This window comes from Microcaecilia unicolor, chromosome 7 (assembly GCF_901765095.1).
Source record: "Microcaecilia unicolor chromosome 7, aMicUni1.1, whole genome shotgun sequence".
Taxonomy (NCBI): domain Eukaryota; kingdom Metazoa; phylum Chordata; class Amphibia; order Gymnophiona; family Siphonopidae; genus Microcaecilia; species Microcaecilia unicolor.
In genome coordinates, this window is record NC_044037.1 from 3,889,848 (window position 1) to 3,909,114 (window position 19,267).

At 46.1% G+C, this 19,267-nt stretch overlaps 1 protein-coding gene across 1 annotated transcript; it reads right to left on the bottom strand.

Annotated features, from left to right (window-relative positions):
- Positions 1 to 3,083: 3,083 nt before the first annotated feature.
- IGBP1 (immunoglobulin binding protein 1) lies at positions 3,084 to 15,169 on the bottom strand. The gene is made up of 6 exons (XM_030209822.1): positions 14,967 to 15,169; positions 9,031 to 9,333; positions 6,420 to 6,615; positions 6,100 to 6,182; positions 5,763 to 5,872; positions 3,084 to 3,325 (listed from the first exon to the last, which is right to left on the bottom strand). The coding sequence occupies exons 1-6, from the start codon at positions 15,143 to 15,145 to the stop codon at positions 3,177 to 3,179; spliced, it is 1,020 nt and encodes a 339-aa protein (XP_030065682.1). The 5' UTR covers positions 15,146 to 15,169; the 3' UTR covers positions 3,084 to 3,176.
- Positions 15,170 to 19,267: the final 4,098 nt, after the last annotated feature.

Sequence of the window (19,267 nt, forward strand, 5' to 3'; positions counted from 1 at the left end):
CCCCACTATAAATAAATGCCTGGAGCAAATAGGTTTAATACCAAAACAATTCCTAGCCATCCCCAGGGCCAACAGGACACTTTAGAGGGATTGGGAATGCCGTGGCCTGAGCACGTAACATGTAAGTCAAATGATCCAGCGCTGAAATTTGTTGTCTGACTACTGCAATGGAATCTACGCAGGATGCAAAGAACAAATCCTAAAGAAACTTCAGACTGCACAAAACACAGCTGCAAGACTCATCTTCAGAAAAACACAATTTGAAAGCGCAAAACCCCTTCGTGAAAAACTACACTGGCTTCCAATCAAAGAACGCACTGCCTTCAAAATCTGTACTATGGTTCATAAAATCATATACAGTGAAGCACTGGATTACATGACAGACCTAATCGACCTACCAGCCAGAAACTCATCTGTATCAACACGAACGTACCTAAATCTACAATACCCAAGCTGCAAAGGACTCAAATACAAATCAACTTACGCATCCAGTTTTTCCTACATCAGCACACAACTCTGGAACGCACTACCAAAAGACTTGACCATCTACACTTCTGAAAGACACTCAAGACCCACCTGTTTAAAAAGGCATACCCTACACATCCAACGTAAATGCCTGATCTCTGCGATATAACAACGCAAAAGTTCATAATGGCCATCACCGAACTCTCCCATAGAACGATTCCACTGTGGTCCTACCACACGAACCTTACCCTATCACAACTTCACCTTGTATTTGCATACACTGGAGTCTGCAACTGCTCTCCGGCACTATGTAAGCCACATTGAACCTACAAAGAGGTGGGAAAATGTGGGGTACAAATGTAACAAATAAATAAATAAATGTATGTCAACAAACTCACTAGTATGCATTGCATAACAAATGGGCAACATTATAACATCGAAGATCAGGAAGACCCAATCCCCCTTTACATTTCTGCACCTGCAAAATGCTGTTTCATCCGTGCTATTTTTCTCCCCCAAACACATTCAGTAGGTAGTTTGCGGCTCAAAGCTTTTTCCCTTGGCTCCATACATCTGAGAGATTTGAAAACTCCCCCGAGTTCAACCTCCTCTTATTGACCTATAAGTGCATTCACTCTGCAGCTCCTCAGTACCTCTCCACTCTCATCTCTCCCTACATTCCTCCCCGGGAACTCCGTTCACTGGGTAAATCTCTCTTATCTGCAGCCTTCTCCTCCACCGCTAACTCCAGACTCCGTTCCTTTTATCTTGCTGCACCATATGCCTGGAATAGACTTCCTGAGCCGGTACGTCAAGCTCCATCTCTGGCCGTCTTCAAATCTAAGCTGAAAGCCCACCTTTTTGATGCAGCTTTTAACTCCTAACCCTTATTCATTTGTTCAAAACCCTTATTTTATCATCCTCACTTTAATATTCCCTTATCTCGTTTGTCCTGTTTGTCTGTCCTAATTAGATTGTAAGCTCCGTGGAACAGAGACTGTCTCTTCATGTTCAAGTGTACAGCGCTGCGTACATCTAGTAGTGCTTTAGAAATGATTAGTAGTACAGCTGCAGTACAAACGTTTCTTAGTTTTGGTAATTTGCTCAAAGAAGCTGAAAGCCTTTTGAACCAAGCTGCAGAATGTTTAGGACCATCTTTCAACAGCTCGCATTCCAACAGCAGGACAAAATTTCATCTCTGTGAAACAAGAGGAGATCAGTTCTACATATTGCCAGACCCACCCAAAGCAAATTGCTGGAAAGCTGCCATTTGCCGCAGTGGTTTCTGAATGTCACGTGCACTTGGTCTTACGCTGGAGCCCCGAGACCTCTCCTTTCCCCAGTTAAGATTGCAATCCTTGAACTGACAGGCAGATGGCAGCCTAACTCCTGCTGAGCTCTGTAGCCTGTCACCCTGCTACTTGCCCCCAAACTGTTTCTGAGACTATATATCCCCCCCATCCCCTCCCCAACACATCTGTACAAGAAGTGTGATGTACTGCAACTGGCCAGCTCCAGAAGTGTGTAGCTCATACTTCACTAGCCCTCCAGACCTGTGCCAAGGCCATGTGCCAGCTCTACACCCTCCCCGGCGATCCTGAACCTCCCCAGGCACTGGTTAAGCACAATGACATCTGTTTTTTTACTTGATGGTTGTTTGCAGCATTACATCTTATTCTTCTTGTTCCATTGTTTTGAACTGAAAAGTTTATTCCTAGTCAAATCTGTGTCTGTAATTAGTCAGCGATTCCAGCATTTTTTTTTTTTTTGTGTTTGTGCAGATAATAGTTTACAGGGTACAGGGCAAGAGGACGTGAATTGAGGCTGCTTACGCAGGGGAATATGGGCAGATAAAGGCAGATCCTGAGCAGCGCTTGGCATAACCCTCCAATTATCCACAGGGTTAACCCCAAGAGGGTACTAGAGGCAGAACTAAGATACTATGTGAAAGGCCAGTTTCTGCACATTGCTGGTTCCAACCAGTGTACTTCCCTTCCCCTGCTGATTCTAGTCCATTGAAGGGTTGCAGACTTTTGCACTATACAGATATGCTACAATGCATTTACTAGAAGGGCTTCAGGGCTCTGGGACAAAAAGAAAAGACCTCAGGTACCAGGGACGTGAAGTGCAGTGTCCAGCACACTGTGACAGATTCATGGCTGGCAGCCTGGCTAGGAGAGGCTTTAGAGCTCAGTCACACGATGCCACCCAAACCCACTAACTTCCTTTACTGCCAGCATGGGCAGCACAGCATCTCTGGCAGTGTAGGCCGTCCTCTAACACCATCCTACAGTTAAACACCGAGAAGAACGGCATTCCCAACAGTATAGACTGTCTGCTAGTGCCCCATATAGACCAGCTAAGGTCTTAAGCCCTGACCTTCCCACCACTTCTCTACAATGACTTACTAGGCTAAGTCTCAGTCTGGGCCCCTGCAACTGTGCAGCTCCAAGAACAGGAGACACAGAAGCAATATACAGCAAATAAATAAAAAGACCAGACACACTTTCCTTACCCAAGATTCCCCAGTTCAACACTACTGAACAGTGCCTTCAGAGGCACTGTGCCACCACACTCGCCCTCCATCATAACATGACATACGAGGGAACAGACCCAGATCAAAGAAGCTGCTGGATTTATTTCTCTGCTCAATCATACTCCAGAGTGTAGAGCTGCGAGGCATTCTCCCACCCCAGCGAGCCCCTTAGCTCTCAGCCCATGTTCTGCCGGTTGCCATATCCCCTGCGATGTGTGTCCTTCCACTCATCCCAGTCACGAGCTTTTTGTAGACTGGTCTCATCCTCCTCCTCCACCTTCTTTTCCTGCTCCGCCTTCTGCTCCTCTTCGGCATCATGGTCCACTGGATAAGAAAATGAGAAAAGAACACCACATAAATGGAGGTGACCTCTAACCTGAGGGAGACTGATCCACGCTGCCTCTAACCCAAATGAAGGAGAGAATAAGCCCCACACTGCCTCTAAACCCAACAAGCGAGGGAGTGCCACGCTGCCTCTAACCCGAATGGTGTGCCCACGCTGCCTCTAACCCGAACGAGGGAGTGCCACACTGCCTCTAACCCAAACAAGGGAGGTAGGGAGTGCCACGCTGCCTCTAAACCAACAAACGAGGGACTGCCACGCTGCCTCTAACCCGAACGAGGGTGTGCCCACGCTGCCTCTAACCTGAACAAGAGAGTGCCACGCTGCCTCTAAACCAACAAGCGAGGGAGTACCACGCTGCCTCTAACCCAAACAAGGGAGGTAGGGAGTGCCACACTGCCTCTAACCCGAACGAGGGAGTGCCACGCTACCTCTAACCCGAGCGAGGGAGTGCCACGCTGCCTCTAAACCAACAAACGAGGGACTGCCACGCTGCCTCTAACCCGAACGAGGGTGTGCCCACACTGCCTCTAACCTGAAGGGAGTCCTACACCATCTCTAACCTGAATACGGGAAGGAGTGCTATGCTGCCTTTAATCCAAGCAAGGGTGTCGCATATTGTCACTGACACCATATGCAATCAGAAGACATGAACCAGTAGAATAAGTCAGATGCAGAAGTGATGGAAGAGCAACCAGATCAGCATCAAAAGCTTTATTGTAAAAGGACCCAACATGGCCAAGTTTTAAGCGAGGTAGAAAACTACCTGTATGCAGTGTCAACAGTGATTCAATGAAGTACTGTATCCCCTGACGCAGGCATCATTGCCAAAACCCAGCCATGTTGGGTCCTTTTACAATGAAGCTTTTGGTGATGATCTGGTTGTTCTTCCATCACTTCCCTACTACTACTATTAATCATTTCTATGGCGCTACTAGACATTCGCAGCGCTGTAGACATGATATGCAGGAACTTTCTCCGTCCCTAGTGGGCTCACATACCTGGGGGGCATCAGAGGATTATGTGACCTGCAATGGGAATGAACCCAGTTCCCCAGGATCTCATTCTGCTGCACTAACCATTAGGCTACTTCTCCACACCCCAAATCACCTCTGCATCTGACTCATACTAGTGGTTCGTTTCCGACAGAAGTTATTCTCTTGCATCAGAAGAAATGAAGCAGGATATGGAATGAGTGACAGAGGAAAAGATTCAGCTAGTGTAGTGATACAGACCCACACAGTGCATATACCTATAACCTGCAGAATGCACACATGTAACAGGAAATCAGCAAGCTGCTGCCCTGACCCTCTGCTTCACTCAGCCTAAGAAGTGAGCTAAAATCACTTAAGCAACAATGACAGCATTAACAACCGAGCAACACCTTCCTGCTGCTACTCCAGGGGACCACAACCTCCCACGCAGAGCTATTCTCAGGGGTCTTGGAGACATGCAGGAGCCCCTCCCTCAAAGCAGTTCTTTCAGGGGACCCGGGGACACACATAACATAGCAACATAGTAGATGGTGGCAGATAAAGACCTGTACGGTCCATCCAGTCTGCCCAACAATATAAACTCATTACTTATGGTATGAAGCGTTACAGCATATGTATACCTATCCTTGATTTATCCTTGCCATTTTGAAGGCATAGACTGTAAAAAGTCTGCCCGGCACTAGCCTTGTCCTCAAATTTCTGAAGTTGTCGTCAAAGTACCCGAAAAACTCAACTCCGGCCCATCTACTCAGCCTCCATCAGGGCACAGACCGCTTTTCCTACCTAATCTCTCCTAAGCTTCTTTGGATCCGATCCTGTGTTTGTGCCACACATTTTTAAATTTCATTACATAGTAAACATAGTAGATGACGGCAGAAAAAGACCTGCACGGTCCATCCAGTCTGCCCAAGAAGATAAATTCATATGTGCTACTTTTTTATTTGTACTGTCCTCTTCAGTGCACAGACCGTATAAGTCTGGCCAGCCCTATCCCCGCCTCCCAACCACCAACCCCGCCTCCCTCCACCAGCTCTGGCACAGACCGTATAAGTCTGCCCAGCACTAGCCCCGCCTCCCAACCACCAGCTCTGCCACCCATTCTAGGCTAAGCTCCTGAGGAGCTTAGCCTAGAATGGGTCCACCATCTCCCACAGGAGAGCATTCCAGGTATCTACCACCCTTCTCAGTGATAAAATGCTTCCTGAAATTATTCCTGGGTCTGCCCCCTTTCAATTTCAATTCATGCCCTCTAGTTCTACCACCTTCCTGTCTCTGGAAAAGGTTTGTTTACAAATTAATATCTTTCAAATATTTGAACATCTGTACCATATTACCCCCGTTTCTCCTTTCCTCTCCTTCCTCACAGCAGCTCTTTCAGGGGTCCCGGGGACACACAGGGTCTCTGTTACAATTTCCCCTTTACCTGCTCTCTGGGGAACTCCTTGGTCTGGCAGGACTCCATGCCTCTGATGCTGACGATACCAGTCATCCACAGTCATGGTAGGGAGGCTGGGATAGCCAGCTCCGAACACTCTACAGAGAAAGACAGAGAAATTCATTCCAGTAAACGGTCAGTGCAGGGCAGAGGTAGAGGGGAACAGATGGAAATGACCTTCCTTCATAGGGCAGGGAGATGACACTGTACATTCCCACATCTGTGGGAAAAGACTCTTCTGCCCCTCAGCATGCCCCCGAATAACCGCCACCCCCAGACTTCTCCCTCTGTAAAATCCCTACTGAGATGATGAACAGACACCTACTTTGCCTGAGCACTGTCCCGGATCAGCATGAAAGGTTTCATGGCAGGTCTAGGCTGCCTTCGTGGCTGCGAAGATTCCCCAGTCTGGAATGGGAAAAAATCATTTCAGATATTTAAAATATTCTTAAATGCTGTATCCCAGAAATCCCAAACTGGAAAACGTATGGCCTTCATGGATTCTGTCCAGCACACCTCTTTCTCTCCCCAATACCAGCTCTCTTACTGCCTTTCCCCTTACCTGCACCTTTCAGTTCCAACAACAACCTAAAACAGCCTTCTTTCCCCCTCAAACATCTGTACAATGGTTTCGTTCCCCAGTACCTGTTTCATGGTCTCTCTGCTTTTCAGTAATTCCATCTCATGGTCGATGCTCTCTACCTCATCCAGGCTGGTACTGATCCATTTCTTGATCTGCAGGAGGTAGAATTCTCGCACCTGCTCATCCTCTGCATTCCCACTCTGCACCAGGCCTGCAATGGAGACCAGCCTTTTCTCCACCTCCATCTTCTGCTTGTACCTGACATAAGGAGAAGCACTGGATCAACACACAGGTATCAGCACCAGAGGGCGCTCCAGGGAATTGTCTTTCTAAAACAGAGCTGGGCAGTGCTAGAACTCATTGCCCCAGGTACAAAACTTAGATTGTGAGCCCTCTAGGGTCAGAGAAAGCACCTGCATACAATGTGTACAGCACTGCGTATGTCTAGTAGCACTATAGAAATGATTAGTAGTAGTATTAATAATTAGTAGTAAAACAGCCAACTATGCTGATTAGCTAAACTAGTCCTAAACCCGACCTATACTGAGACATCTGATGAATATGTAACCTAACTATGCTGATTAGCTAAACTAGTCCTAAATCCGCCCTATACTGAGGCATCTGACAAATATGTAACCTAACCAAGCTTATTAGCTAAACTAGTCCTAAACCTGACCTATACTGAGACATCAGATGAATATGTAACCTAAGCTTATTAGCTAAACTAGTCCTAAACCCGACCTATACTGAGACGTCAGATGACTATGTAACCGAACTATTCTTATTAGCTAAACTAATCCTAAACTCGACTTATACTGAGGAATTTGATTAATATGTAACCTATGCTTATTAACTAAACTAGTCCTAAACCTGACCTATACTGAGGCAGCTGACGAATATGTAACCTAACTAAGCTTATTACCTAAACTAGTCCTAAACCCGACCTATACTGAGGCATCTGACGAATATGTAACCTAACTAAGCTTATTACCTAAACTAGTCCTAAACCCGACCTATACTGAGACATCAGATGAATATGTAACCGAACTATTCTTATTACCTAAACTAGTCCTAAACCCGACCTATACTGAGGCATCTGATGAATATGTAACCTAAGCTTATTACCTAAACTAGTCCTAACCCCGACCTATACTGAGGCAGCTGACGAATATGTAACCTAACTAAGCTTATTAGCTAAACTAGTCCTAAACCCGACCTATACAGAGGCATCTGATGAATATGTAACCAAACTATTCTTATTAGCTAAACTTATCCTAAACTCGACCTATACTGAGGAATCTGATGAATATGTAACCAACTATTCTTATTAGCTAAACTAATCCTAAACTCGACCTATACTGAGGAATCTGATGAATATGTAACCAACTATTCTTATTAGCTAAACTAATCCTAAACTCGACCTATACTGAGGAATCTGATGAATACGTAACCTAACTATGCTTATTACCTAAACTAGTCCTAAACCTGATCTATACTGAGGCATCACAGGCACATAATCTGAGGGGTAAAGTCTCTTCCAATTCAGAGGAAATCTTTACGCAAGTTTGCAACTGACAGGCCCCAAAACATATACAGTCTCACTCTCAGGTTGCACCAACGCTGGTCTGGTTCCAGTCAGGCCTCAAAAACAGGATTTTCACAATAATTCAAGGTAAGGTTTGGCCTACCTGAGCCAGGTTATGGTAGCTACACATAGGTAGTGAAGGCATATGCTGTGGGCCCACTTCTCCCTTCCCTGGGCTTCCTTAACACAGCTCTGGCCCTGCCTTTTATACTTCCTGGCAGCTGTCCTCCTGGCTCAGCTCCTCTCATGTCACTTCCTCTTTGGCCGAATTATGGGGTTTATGGTAGTCTTGACTCTGTGAGGGAGTATTCCTAAGCGACAGGGGCGGCATCCTGTAAACACCCTCACACTGAATTATTGGAATTAGAAAAGTTTCAAAGAAGAGCGACCAAAATGATAGAGGGGATGGAACTGCTCCAGTATGAGGAAAGGCTAAAGAGGTTAGGGCTCTTGCTGGAAACTATTCCAGGACTGGCTTGACAAACAGTGTTCTAAACAATAATCACCTGCTCTTCTGCCCCATTATCAAGCACCAGTGGGTGCCCCACTCCCTCATCAGCCCCTTCACAGTGTCACACTCAGTAGTGCTTTACAGACTCATGATCCTTCTGTCAAATGTGCAAAGGGCTGCAGCCACTCTACAGAACAAATGGCACAGAGTCTTTAGGTCACTGCACTGGCAGACACTAAAGTCAGCCACATGGCATGTCTGCACAGCAGGGACAGAGTGTAACCTCCTCATCTTCAAAGAGACACCCCGCCAAGGAATCGCCTCTCCTATACCACATTCACCACAGTGAAGTGCATGTCTACGGCTATCTGAACAAAGCAACAAGGACTGGGGCTGTGCTTGGAGGTAGGTCCAACGGAAGGATCCGGGGGTCAGGCAAGAGTCCCACGGAAAGATCAGGGGGTCAGTGCCAAGGTTGGGGGCCCACAAGAAGTATCAGAGGGTCAGCGGGAGTAGATGGGCAACGCCTGTAAATCTGTCATGCCAGTAAAGTTATTGGAATTTGATTTAGTGCTGAGAATGGGGTCCCACAGAAGGATTAAGGGTCAGCGCTGAGGCTGATAACGTGCATTCATACCTTTCAATTTTTGCCTGTCTATGTGTGGCCATGGCTATGAGATTTGGCTGAGTTGGTGCTGGCACAGCTTGCTCCGTGTCTTCCTCTGTCCTGGAGTCTTCCCGTGGCTGTGGCAGATGAAATGTACCAACGTTATAGTCCTTACAGCTCCTCAGAAAGTCCATGAAGTAGATGCGGGCAGCCTGCAGCTGATCCATTCGCTTGGAAGGGGTGTTCAGCTTCAGCGTGAGAGTTGCCAGCAGCGCAGGCAGCAAGAAGAACTTCAGGTCAGCTGATGCAACCTCTTCTAACTCTTCATTCCGGCTGCAATCAAACCACAAAAAGTCAAATACACACAGACGTATGCAAAATGAACGGACTTTCCACAAAGCACATGCACCAGACCTCAGTGACCTTACAAAGCACAAAATCTGATGCTTTTCTGTTTATTTTATTTTTGTTACATTTCTACCCTGCGCTTTCCCACTCATGGCAGGCTCAATGCGGCTTACATGGGGCAATGGAGGGTTAAGTGACTTGCCCAGAGTCACAAGGAGCTGCCTCTGCCTGAAGTGGGAATCGAACTCAGTTCCTCAGTTCCCCAGGACCAAAGTCCACCACCCTATTGCATGAATATCTATTGTTATGATTTGTTTTACTCTTTCATCTTTTATTATCTGTTAGGAGTTATAAAAATTAAAATAAAGCTGTACTCCAGGGGTATTATTGAAGAAGAGATGGAAGGCAAAAGCAGAATGTGTGAGAAGTGAAGAAGAATATTGCACCTGAGGAGAAAAGCAGGGAGAGATGAGTGGAGGATGGGGGTGAGGAGGAGGAATGTGGGCTGAGCTGAGGGGAAGAGGAGGGAGTACTAAAAGGTACTATTTTGACAACATATATAATACAAATGTCATGATGCCGATAAAGTTATGTCAGTCAATGGTAAGGAAGAGATTAGGGGAGAACAGTGGCAAGGAGGGATGTGGAAATCAGGGGTTGTAAAAGGGGGGGAGCAACCTCTCTTTCCTTAGAGGATGTAATGGGGCAATTTGACAAACTGAAGAGTAGCAAATCTCCTGGACCGGATGGTATCCATCCCAGAGTACTGACAGAATTGAAAAATTAACTGGCGGAACTATTGTTAGTAATATGTAATTTATCTTTAAAATCGAGCATGGTACCGGAAGATTGGAGGGTAGCCCATGTAACGCCAATATTTTAAAAAGGTTCCAGAAGGGATCCAGGAAATTATAGACCGGTGAATCTGACGTCAGTGTTGGGCAAATTCAAAAGCATGGATTAATGAGCCAAAGCCAACATGGATTTAGTGAAGGGAAATCTTACCTCACCAATCTATTACATTTCTTTGAAGGGGTGAACAAACATGTGGATAAAGGTGAGCCAGTTGATATTGCGTATCTGGATTTTCAAAAGGCGTTTGACAAAGTACCTCATGAAAGACTCCAGAACCCCTCCGAAGGGACACCACTGTGTCGTGGTGGAGGGGCTTCAGTGTTTCAATGACTCAGAGGGCTATGCTGTAGGGTCACCCATATCAGACAGGCCTCTGAGGAGAAACCAGACAAAGAGTGTCCCAAACTGGAGGATCCAAGATGGCATTCAGGGAGGACGTACGTGAGTTCCCGTTTTACACCAGAATACCTGAAGAAGTAGGCACGCTCCCCAGAGAATGGGGAAGAGAAAAGGTAAAGCTGTGGTGTTGTCCTCCTCGAACACGGCTGGGGTTCCCACCACTTCTCAGCCTACTTTGGAGAGATTCGGGGTCATAACGTCGGGGATATCGGCTCCTGCTTCGGGGAACAGCAAGGCTTTATTGCCGAATCTCAGTGGAGAGGGAGTGACTTTGAGTCCTCCTGTTGGCACGACCCCTCCAAGACCCGGAAACAGTAACGCTTTGCTATGGAGGTCGACAGTGGAAACGCCCGAAGAGGGTCAGGATTTTCACGCGACCTGAGGAGGGCCTGACGCAGCATCAACTCCGGATAATAAACCAACTGGGGGATTGGAGAGTGAGTTCCCCCCCCCCCCCCCCCAAAGATATCTGGAGCGGTTTCTGTGGAGAAGTTGGACCTGGTGAAGCCAAAAAATGTCACAATGGACGCATTATGAGAAGCGCTGCAGAGTGTGAATAACTTTCTTCTTCAGATGTTTAAAATTTTTCAGGAATAAACATGTGAATTAAAGAATTTATATCAATACTTATCTAACAAAGTGGAAGTCCAAGATATAGAGACTTTGACTATGGAATTTTTTCTTTAATTGAACTGTTGAAGAAATATTTCTCTGATAATTTGCAAACATTTTCTGATAGCCACCCTCCGGTGTCTAAAGCGATTTATATTTCCCCTAAATAATCTTCTTTATCAGAGAAAAGAGATGTGAACTTAACTGATATTTTGGAAAAGCTATATTACTAGTGATTTTCGCCTTTGATTTAGATAGGAATAATGTTTTGAAATTGTATTTCCGACACATGGTTGATAGTTTTTTGGGTTCAAAGATAAATATATTTCCTGACTTGTCAGGGGAATCGCAGACTAGGAGGTGTGAACTCTTGGCTTTTAAGCCAAAGATCATTGCCTTAAGTGGGACCTTCCTAGTTCGATTCCCTTGTAAGTGTTCTATTTCTTTGAATTTTAATAATTACTTATTTGTTGAACCTAAGAAATTACAAGAGTTTGTGGAGTTGAAAGAACAGATGAAGAACCCTCTGCAGCAACTTCTTTTAGTTACCACTGTACTGGCTGCAATAACCGATTAACCTTCCTCCCTCAGAAAAAGTGAATTGTAAGATTAACCATTTTGAGTTTTTCTTATTTTCTTTGAGATTGTTTTCCTGATCTTGGATCTCCCAGCTGTGGACAATTATATAACACATATTGGTGGGAGAAAACGTTTTCTTTTATAATATCAATTTCTGTTTTCCCTTACATTTATGTGATAAATGTGAATGTAATTAAGTAACATAGTAGATGACGGCAGAAAAAGACCTGCACGGTCCATCCAGTCTGCCCAAGAAGATAAATTCATATGTGCTACTTTTTTATTTGTACTGTCCTCTTCAGGGCACAGACCGTATAAGTCTGGCCAGCCCTATCCCCGCCTCCCAACCCCCAACCCCGCCTCCCACCACCAGCTCTGACACAGACTGTATAAGTCTGCCCAACACTATCCCTGTCTCCCACCACCAGCTCTGGCACAGACCTTATAAGTCTGCCCAGCCCTATCCCCGCCTCCCAACCACCAACCCCGCCTCCCACCACCAACTCTGGCACAGACCCTATAAGTCTGCCCAGCACTAGTCCCGCCTCCCAACTACCAGCCCCGGCACAGACTGTATAAGTCTGCCCAGCACTAGTCCCGCCTCCCAACCACCAACCCCGCCTCCCACCACCAGCTCTGGCACAGACCCTATAAGTCTGCCCAGCACTAGCCCCGCCTCCCAACCACCAGCTCTGCCACCCATTCTAGGCTAAGCTCCTGAGGATCCCTTTCTTCTGCACAGGACTCCTTTATGTTTATCCCAGGCATGTTTGAATTCCATTACCGTTTTCATCTCCACCACCTCCCGCGGGAGGGCATTCCAAACATCCACCACCCTCTCCGTGAAAAAATACTTCCTGACATTCTTCTTGAGTCTGCCCCCCTTCAATCTCATTTCATGCCCTCTCGTTCTACCGCCTTCCCATCTCCGGAAAAGGTTTGTTTGCGGATTAAGTAAAATGATAAATAAAATAAAATTTAAAAAAAGAAAGACTCCAGAAGACACTGGAGAGTCATGGGATAGGAGGTGTCCTATTGTGGATTAAAAACTGGTTAAAGGATAGAAAACAGAGAGTAGGGTTAAATAGTCAGTATTCTCAATGGAGAAGGGTAGATAGTGGGGGTCTGCAGGGGTCTGTGCTAGAACCGCTGCTTTTTAACATATTTATAAATGATGTAGAGATGGGAGTAACTAGTGAGGTAATTAAATTTGCTGACGACACAAAGTTATTCAAAGTTGTTAAATCGCGAGAGACTTGTGAAAAATTACAAGAGGACCTTACTAGACTGGGAGACTGGGCATCCAAATGGCAGATGACGTTTAATGTGAGCAAGTGCAACGTGATGCATGTGGGAAAGAGGAACCTGAACTATATCTAAGTAATGCAAGGTTCAACGTTAGGAGTCACCGACCAAGAAAAGGATCTCAGTGTCATTGTTGATGATACGTTGAAATCCACTGCTCAGTGTGCTGCAGCAGCTAAGAAAGCAAATAGAATGTTAGCTATTATTAGGAAAGGAATGGCAAACAAAGATGAGGATGTTATAATGCCTTTGTATTGCTCCATCGTGCGACCGCACCTCAAACACTGTGTTCAATTCTGGTCGCCGCATCTCAAAAAAGACACAGTGGAATTAGAAAAGGTGCAGAGAAGGGTGACGAAAATGATAACAGGGATGGGACGACTTCCCTATGAGGAAAGGCTGAAGCGTCTAGGGCTCTTCAGCCTGGAGAAGAGACGGCTGAGGGGGGATATGATAGCGGTCTATAAAATAATGAGTGGAGTGGAATGGGTAGACGTGAATCGTTTGTTTACTCTTTCCAAAAATACTAGGACTAGGGGGCATGTGATGAAGCTACAAAGTAGTAAATGTTAATACGAATTAGAGAAACTTTTTCTTCACTCAACGTGTAATTAAACTCTGGAATTTGTTGCGAGAGAATGTGATAAAGGCGGTTAGTTTAGCGGAGTTTAAAAAGGGTCTGGACGGCTTCCTAAAGGAAAAGTCCTCATTATTAAATTGACTTGGGGAAAATCCACTGCTCATTTCTGGGATAAGCAGCATAAAATGTATTGAGCTTTTCTGGGATGAAAAGAACAAGAGGGAGGGCTACAAATGACATCAGCCTATAAGCCATTTGCCAACGCCACTAATATTTACCCCTTGTTTTAGAAACATAGAAAAATGTATGCAGATAAAGACCATATGGTCTACCCAGTCTGCTCATCCATGCCACCTACTGTCCCTATCACTCCCTTAGAAATTTCACGAAGAAGTATTTCCTGAGGTTACTTGTGAATCTGTCCCTTTTCACGTTCATGCTACGCCCCCTCGGTCCAAAGCGCCTCTCAGCTTTGTCACCTCCAGTGCATTTATGCCACAAAGGTATTTAAATGATTACCATATTCTTCTCTCCTGCCTTTCTTGCAAAGTATACATATTGAGATCTTTAAGTCTGTCCCGAAATGCTTAATGATGACGATCAGTGACCATTTTAGTGTTAGAGGAAATGCATTTGTGTCTGTTTTTCTGGAACTGAGCTTTCTGGGTTAGCTTTTGTGCTTCTATTTGTAGTCTGTATTTGGTGGGGGGGGGGGGGGGGTCTGTGTGACTAATGTCATGTATTTTGCTAGGGAAGGGGATGGGATTTTTTTTTTGTTACATTTGTACCCCGCGTTTTTCCCACTCATGGCAGGCTCAATGCGGCTTACATGGGGCAATGGAGGGTTAAGTGACTTGCCCAGAGTCACAAGGAGCTGCCTGTGCCTGAAGTGGGAATTGAACTCAGTTCCCCAGGACCAAAGTCCACCACCAGCTTTCTGTGATTTCAATCAAAGCGGTGGGAAGTGTATTTTGTACCCGGGGCAATGGAGGCTTAAGTGACAAGGCTGTGCAGTGGAAATTCTCAGGCCCCCACAAGTCCTGCTTTTGGATCTGGGCCTCCTGTTGTTTCCTAGACAGGGAAGTCACCGTCTAGAGCAGGTTTTCTGTTGTGGGTGTTTTTTGCAGGGTTTTTGAGATGAAAGTGCATTTTGCATCTTCTCTTTTGTGTGCAAAGTCTGCTCTGCATCCTGTGCAAAGGTTTTCTTTGTTGCAGGAAGGGCTTTTTCCTTGCATGCAGGGTCTTGTGCATTGGGAGGGGGAGGGGGAGGCAGGTGCTGCTGCTGTACCTGAAGAGCTGGAGCTGGTCGGCCCCTCGCTTCGCCTCTTCCAGCAGGGTCAGGCCGCCTTTCACCTTGTCCTGCAGCTGGCGGGAGTTGAGCGGCTCGTTGCTCGCCTCCACCTCCTGCAGCTCCCGCCAGCCGCGCTCCAGCAGCTCCGACAGCTTCGGGGCCTCCTCCGCCGCCATCGCGCACCTACTACAGCGCGGCTTCCGTAGTAGTTTACTCCGCTGCTGCGCGCGCAGCTCCCCTGCTTCCTGCGCATGGCAACTCCTCTGGCCGCCATCTTTGTAAAGGGAAGTTAAGATTGAGACCGCGAGAAGACGGTGCGCGAGTGGAAGAGAACCTATGTAGTCCACTGTAAGCAAGGAAGCCAATTAGGACAATCTTAGTTTTCCCTTCCCAGCGCAGCCGTCATCCCCTTTCACTCAAAACAAAGCAAGCAAACCTAGGAGATGCTGCAAGGAGGTTTAATAGACAGGAGTGGAACTGAGCCTATCTAGTCCACTGTAAGCAAGGAAGCCAATTAGGACAATCTAAGTTTCCCTTTCCTAGTGCAGCCGTCATCCCCATTCACTCAAATCAAAGCAAGCAAACCTAGGAGATGCTGCAAGGAGGTTTAATAGACAGGAGTGGAACTGAGCCTGAGGCAGCCATGGGCATAATATATATAAGAAATCATATTAAGGGTTAATTCTGTTTAAAGGTGCTCAAATACTATTTTAAATTCTCAGTTCTGCAACTAAAGTGAAGGAATGCCAGATGGTTCAGGTTAATTACTCAATGTTTAGCTTGCCGAGCAAAAGGTTAAAAAGGTCAGAGACAGGAATTTCTTTCACCCTTGTGAATGATGAATGCTAGCTCAACATCTGTATACTGTTAGGCATACTGTAGTTTTGTAAGCAGGCATGAGCCAGACATATGACACATTGTAGTTAAAGATTAGGCAGAAATACTGTTTAGAGGCAATAGATTAGAATTTAGAAGTTCTTGATATTTAGAATATGTTTTATAAGGATGCTTATTTTAGAATATGTTTTATTCTGTAATTTCTATGTAGAATATTTGTTCAATTCTTTGTCTGACTTTCTAAGCAAAGACTGCAGTGAAGAGGCCAACATGTGTTTTGAGTTATCTGCAGTTCTGGCTGGTTCAATGTATAAGCTGATAGGTGAAAGAGGTCAGAACTAGTCAGCTCTCTTCTCCTTGATTAATTATAGGTAAAATGTAGAAATGGTCTTGAAAGTAATAACCTGATATGTATGCTATTAAGTAAGATTGGCCCTTGACCCCTTTAATGAATGCCAGAGTTTAGTTAGCAGTTAGTACTAGGAATATGAGAATAATAAATGTAAGAATATCCATTATCCTCTAAGGGAACCCAGGTTAAGCTATAGATGAGAAATCAATCATAATAACATGCAGGAGTTCTGGAGACCAAATGTCTGGTGTAAGGGGCCCCAGGTCACAGGTCAGTTTAGGATGTCTGGAACCTATGTAACTGATATTTGTATAGAGCTGATTGGTTGAGGCAAGGTAGTCAATCTATTCCTTAACCAATTGGAGAGTAAGGGGGCTAGGCTAGGCTAGATAGAACTGTATTTAAGTGGGAGAAGAAGCAGTTTACGTCAGAAGGAGCTCAGAAGAAAGAGAAGGACAGAAGGAACAGACAGAAGAAGGAGAAGACAGCATAAGAAGAGAAGCAGCTGAGACAGAAGCCACAAAGACACAGAGAGCTGAGACAAAGACACAGAGAGCTGAGAGAGAGACAAAGAGAGCTGAGAAAGAGAAGAAGAGACTTAATGCTGATGTTCTACTTTGTTTGCTGGCAAATAAAGAAGATTTCTCTCTCATTCTGGTGTGTGCTGTCTGACTCCTGAAGTATCATAAATTCATGCATCAATTCCTGCAACAATTCTTGGTGGCAGCGGTGGGATTATGAATCCTGCATTAATCCCAGCACCCAACTGACTGGAGAACATTCGCCGGGTATGTATTCTGTATTCTGTATTATAATTCTAGCTAGAAAGTTGTAAACCAGCCCCTCAAAAATTGGGGGAAGGAGAGCCTGATCAACTCTCAGCGAAGGCCCTAGTACCTTCTAGTCTAGTGGAGATTAGAAGCGAAACCGCTTAAGCTTATCTGTATCTGAGAAATTTGAAATTGTTGGGTGGGATTTTCTGTATGGAATGTGTGATGCGTGAATGATTAACTGAGTGCGGACTTCTTATAGCTGCGTTTCCAATTAACGCGAGTTCAATTGGCCAGCGACGGAAGGAAGCGATTGCTGTCTGTCTATCTAGTGTCTCGAGAGTGCGGACCCCTTACTGCACTTTCAAAAATTCCCTCCCCCTTTGTGTGTTGTAACTGTAAGCATTATGGGTGGGAAATCGTCTAGACAAATTGCTACCCCCCTAGATTGTATGCTTAAGAATTTTAAAAAAGGATTTTTAATTAATGACTATGGACAGACTTTAAGCTCAAGTACTTTAAGAACCTTGTGTGAAGTTGAGTGGCCATCTATGGGAGTGGGGTGGCCCCCTAGTGGCAGCTTAGATATTGAAGTAATCCGGAAGGTCTACAGCATAGTTGTAGGAGAATCAGAATATTCTGAACAACTCCCTTATATACAGTAGATTCCTGGGACAGCCTTGTGACTGACCCTCCCTCTTGGTTGAAAACTTATATGGGATCCCCAGTAAAATTCATGTTAGGCCGTGCTCAAAGAAAGATTAGAAAATCTAAACTAGAAGAGGGAAAGAGCCCCAGGAAGCCTACCACCCAATCGGTGGCTTCCGCCCCTACCCTGCCTGAGAAACCCATACTCTCTGATGACCCCTCAGATCTTGAGCCACCACCTTATGGCCCATTGTTGGGGTTCCGTGCCGCCCCTAGAGATCCACGCCGCCCAGCCCAAGCTTCTCCAGTACAGGCTTCTCCGGATAGTTCCTCCCCCACTGTGCGAACCCCACCACATCCTAGGTTGGACTTTTCAGCCAGTCTCTACCCTCCTCTGCCACATCCTTCCCTGTTAACCTCCGAAGACCCGCTTTGGGCTCCACTCCCTGACTCCTCAACTCCTGACAGCCCAGCCTCTCCTTCTAGTACCCCTCCCCACTCATCAGGGGCCCGGCATCCCTTTCAATGGACTGACTCACCTGTGACCACCTCTCAGTCTATGAGTACCCCTCCCCATCCCTCAGGGTTTCAACCTACCTCCCCTGAATGGGTTAGACCCGCTGCAATCACCTTTGAGCATGATAGGAGGGTAGCTCCTAGCTCTACCTCAGATTCCATTCCCACCTCCTCGAGAGTTCTGCCACTCCGTCAGGTAACTACCACTCGACCGGATCCTAATAATCAGGGTCAGGTTATACAGGCACAGGCCTATCAGTATGTACCCTTCACAACCACCGATCTCCTGAATTGGAAGACGCATTACCCCTCTTATACTGAAAAACCTCAGGCAGTGGTGGACCTAGTGGCTAGCATTATGGCCACCCATAACCCAACCTGGACTGATTGTCAACAACTTCTCCTGACCCTCTTCACAACTGAGGAGAGGCGGAAGATTTTGCAAAATGCTGAAGCCATAACGCGAGCGCGTGCCCCCGAGGGGACACAGAACCTAGAGGAATGGGTTAGAGCTCGGTTTCCTCGCGCAGCTCCAGTTTGGGATCCAAATAATGGGCAGCACTATGAACTGTTGTCTGGCTATTGCCGGGACTTGCTGGAAGGTATGAGGAAAGGCATAAAGAGGCCCATTAATCTGGCAAAGGTCTCTGAAATTCTCCAAGGGGCAACTGAATCCCCTGGGGCCTTTCTAGAGCGACTAATTGAAGCCTACAGAACATACACCCCATTTGACCCTGAAGCCCTAGAAAACCAGAGAATGGTGAATAGCGCATTGGTGGCCCAGAGTATGCCAGATATCCGGAAGAAGTTGCAGCGTCAGGAGGGATTCGCTGGGATGAATACCACCCAGCTAATTGAGATCGCAACCAAGGTTTTCATTAATAGAGATCAGGAGGTGCGCCGAGAGGCTGACCGGAAGATGCAGAAGAAGGCCGACCTTTTAGCGGCAGCCATTACTAATTCCACCCTTAATCGAGGTCGACCTCTAGCTAATGGGAAGCCAAAGTGGGACCCCGGACCACCAGCCAGGCCCCGAGATTCCTTCAATCAATCCCGGCCAAGGGGGGAGAATCCCAGACCAAGATTGGAGAGGGACCAGTGTGCCTATTGTAAGGAAAGAGGGCACTGGAAAGATGAATGCCCCCAGAGGCGCCAGGGACTGAGAAGGGGACCAG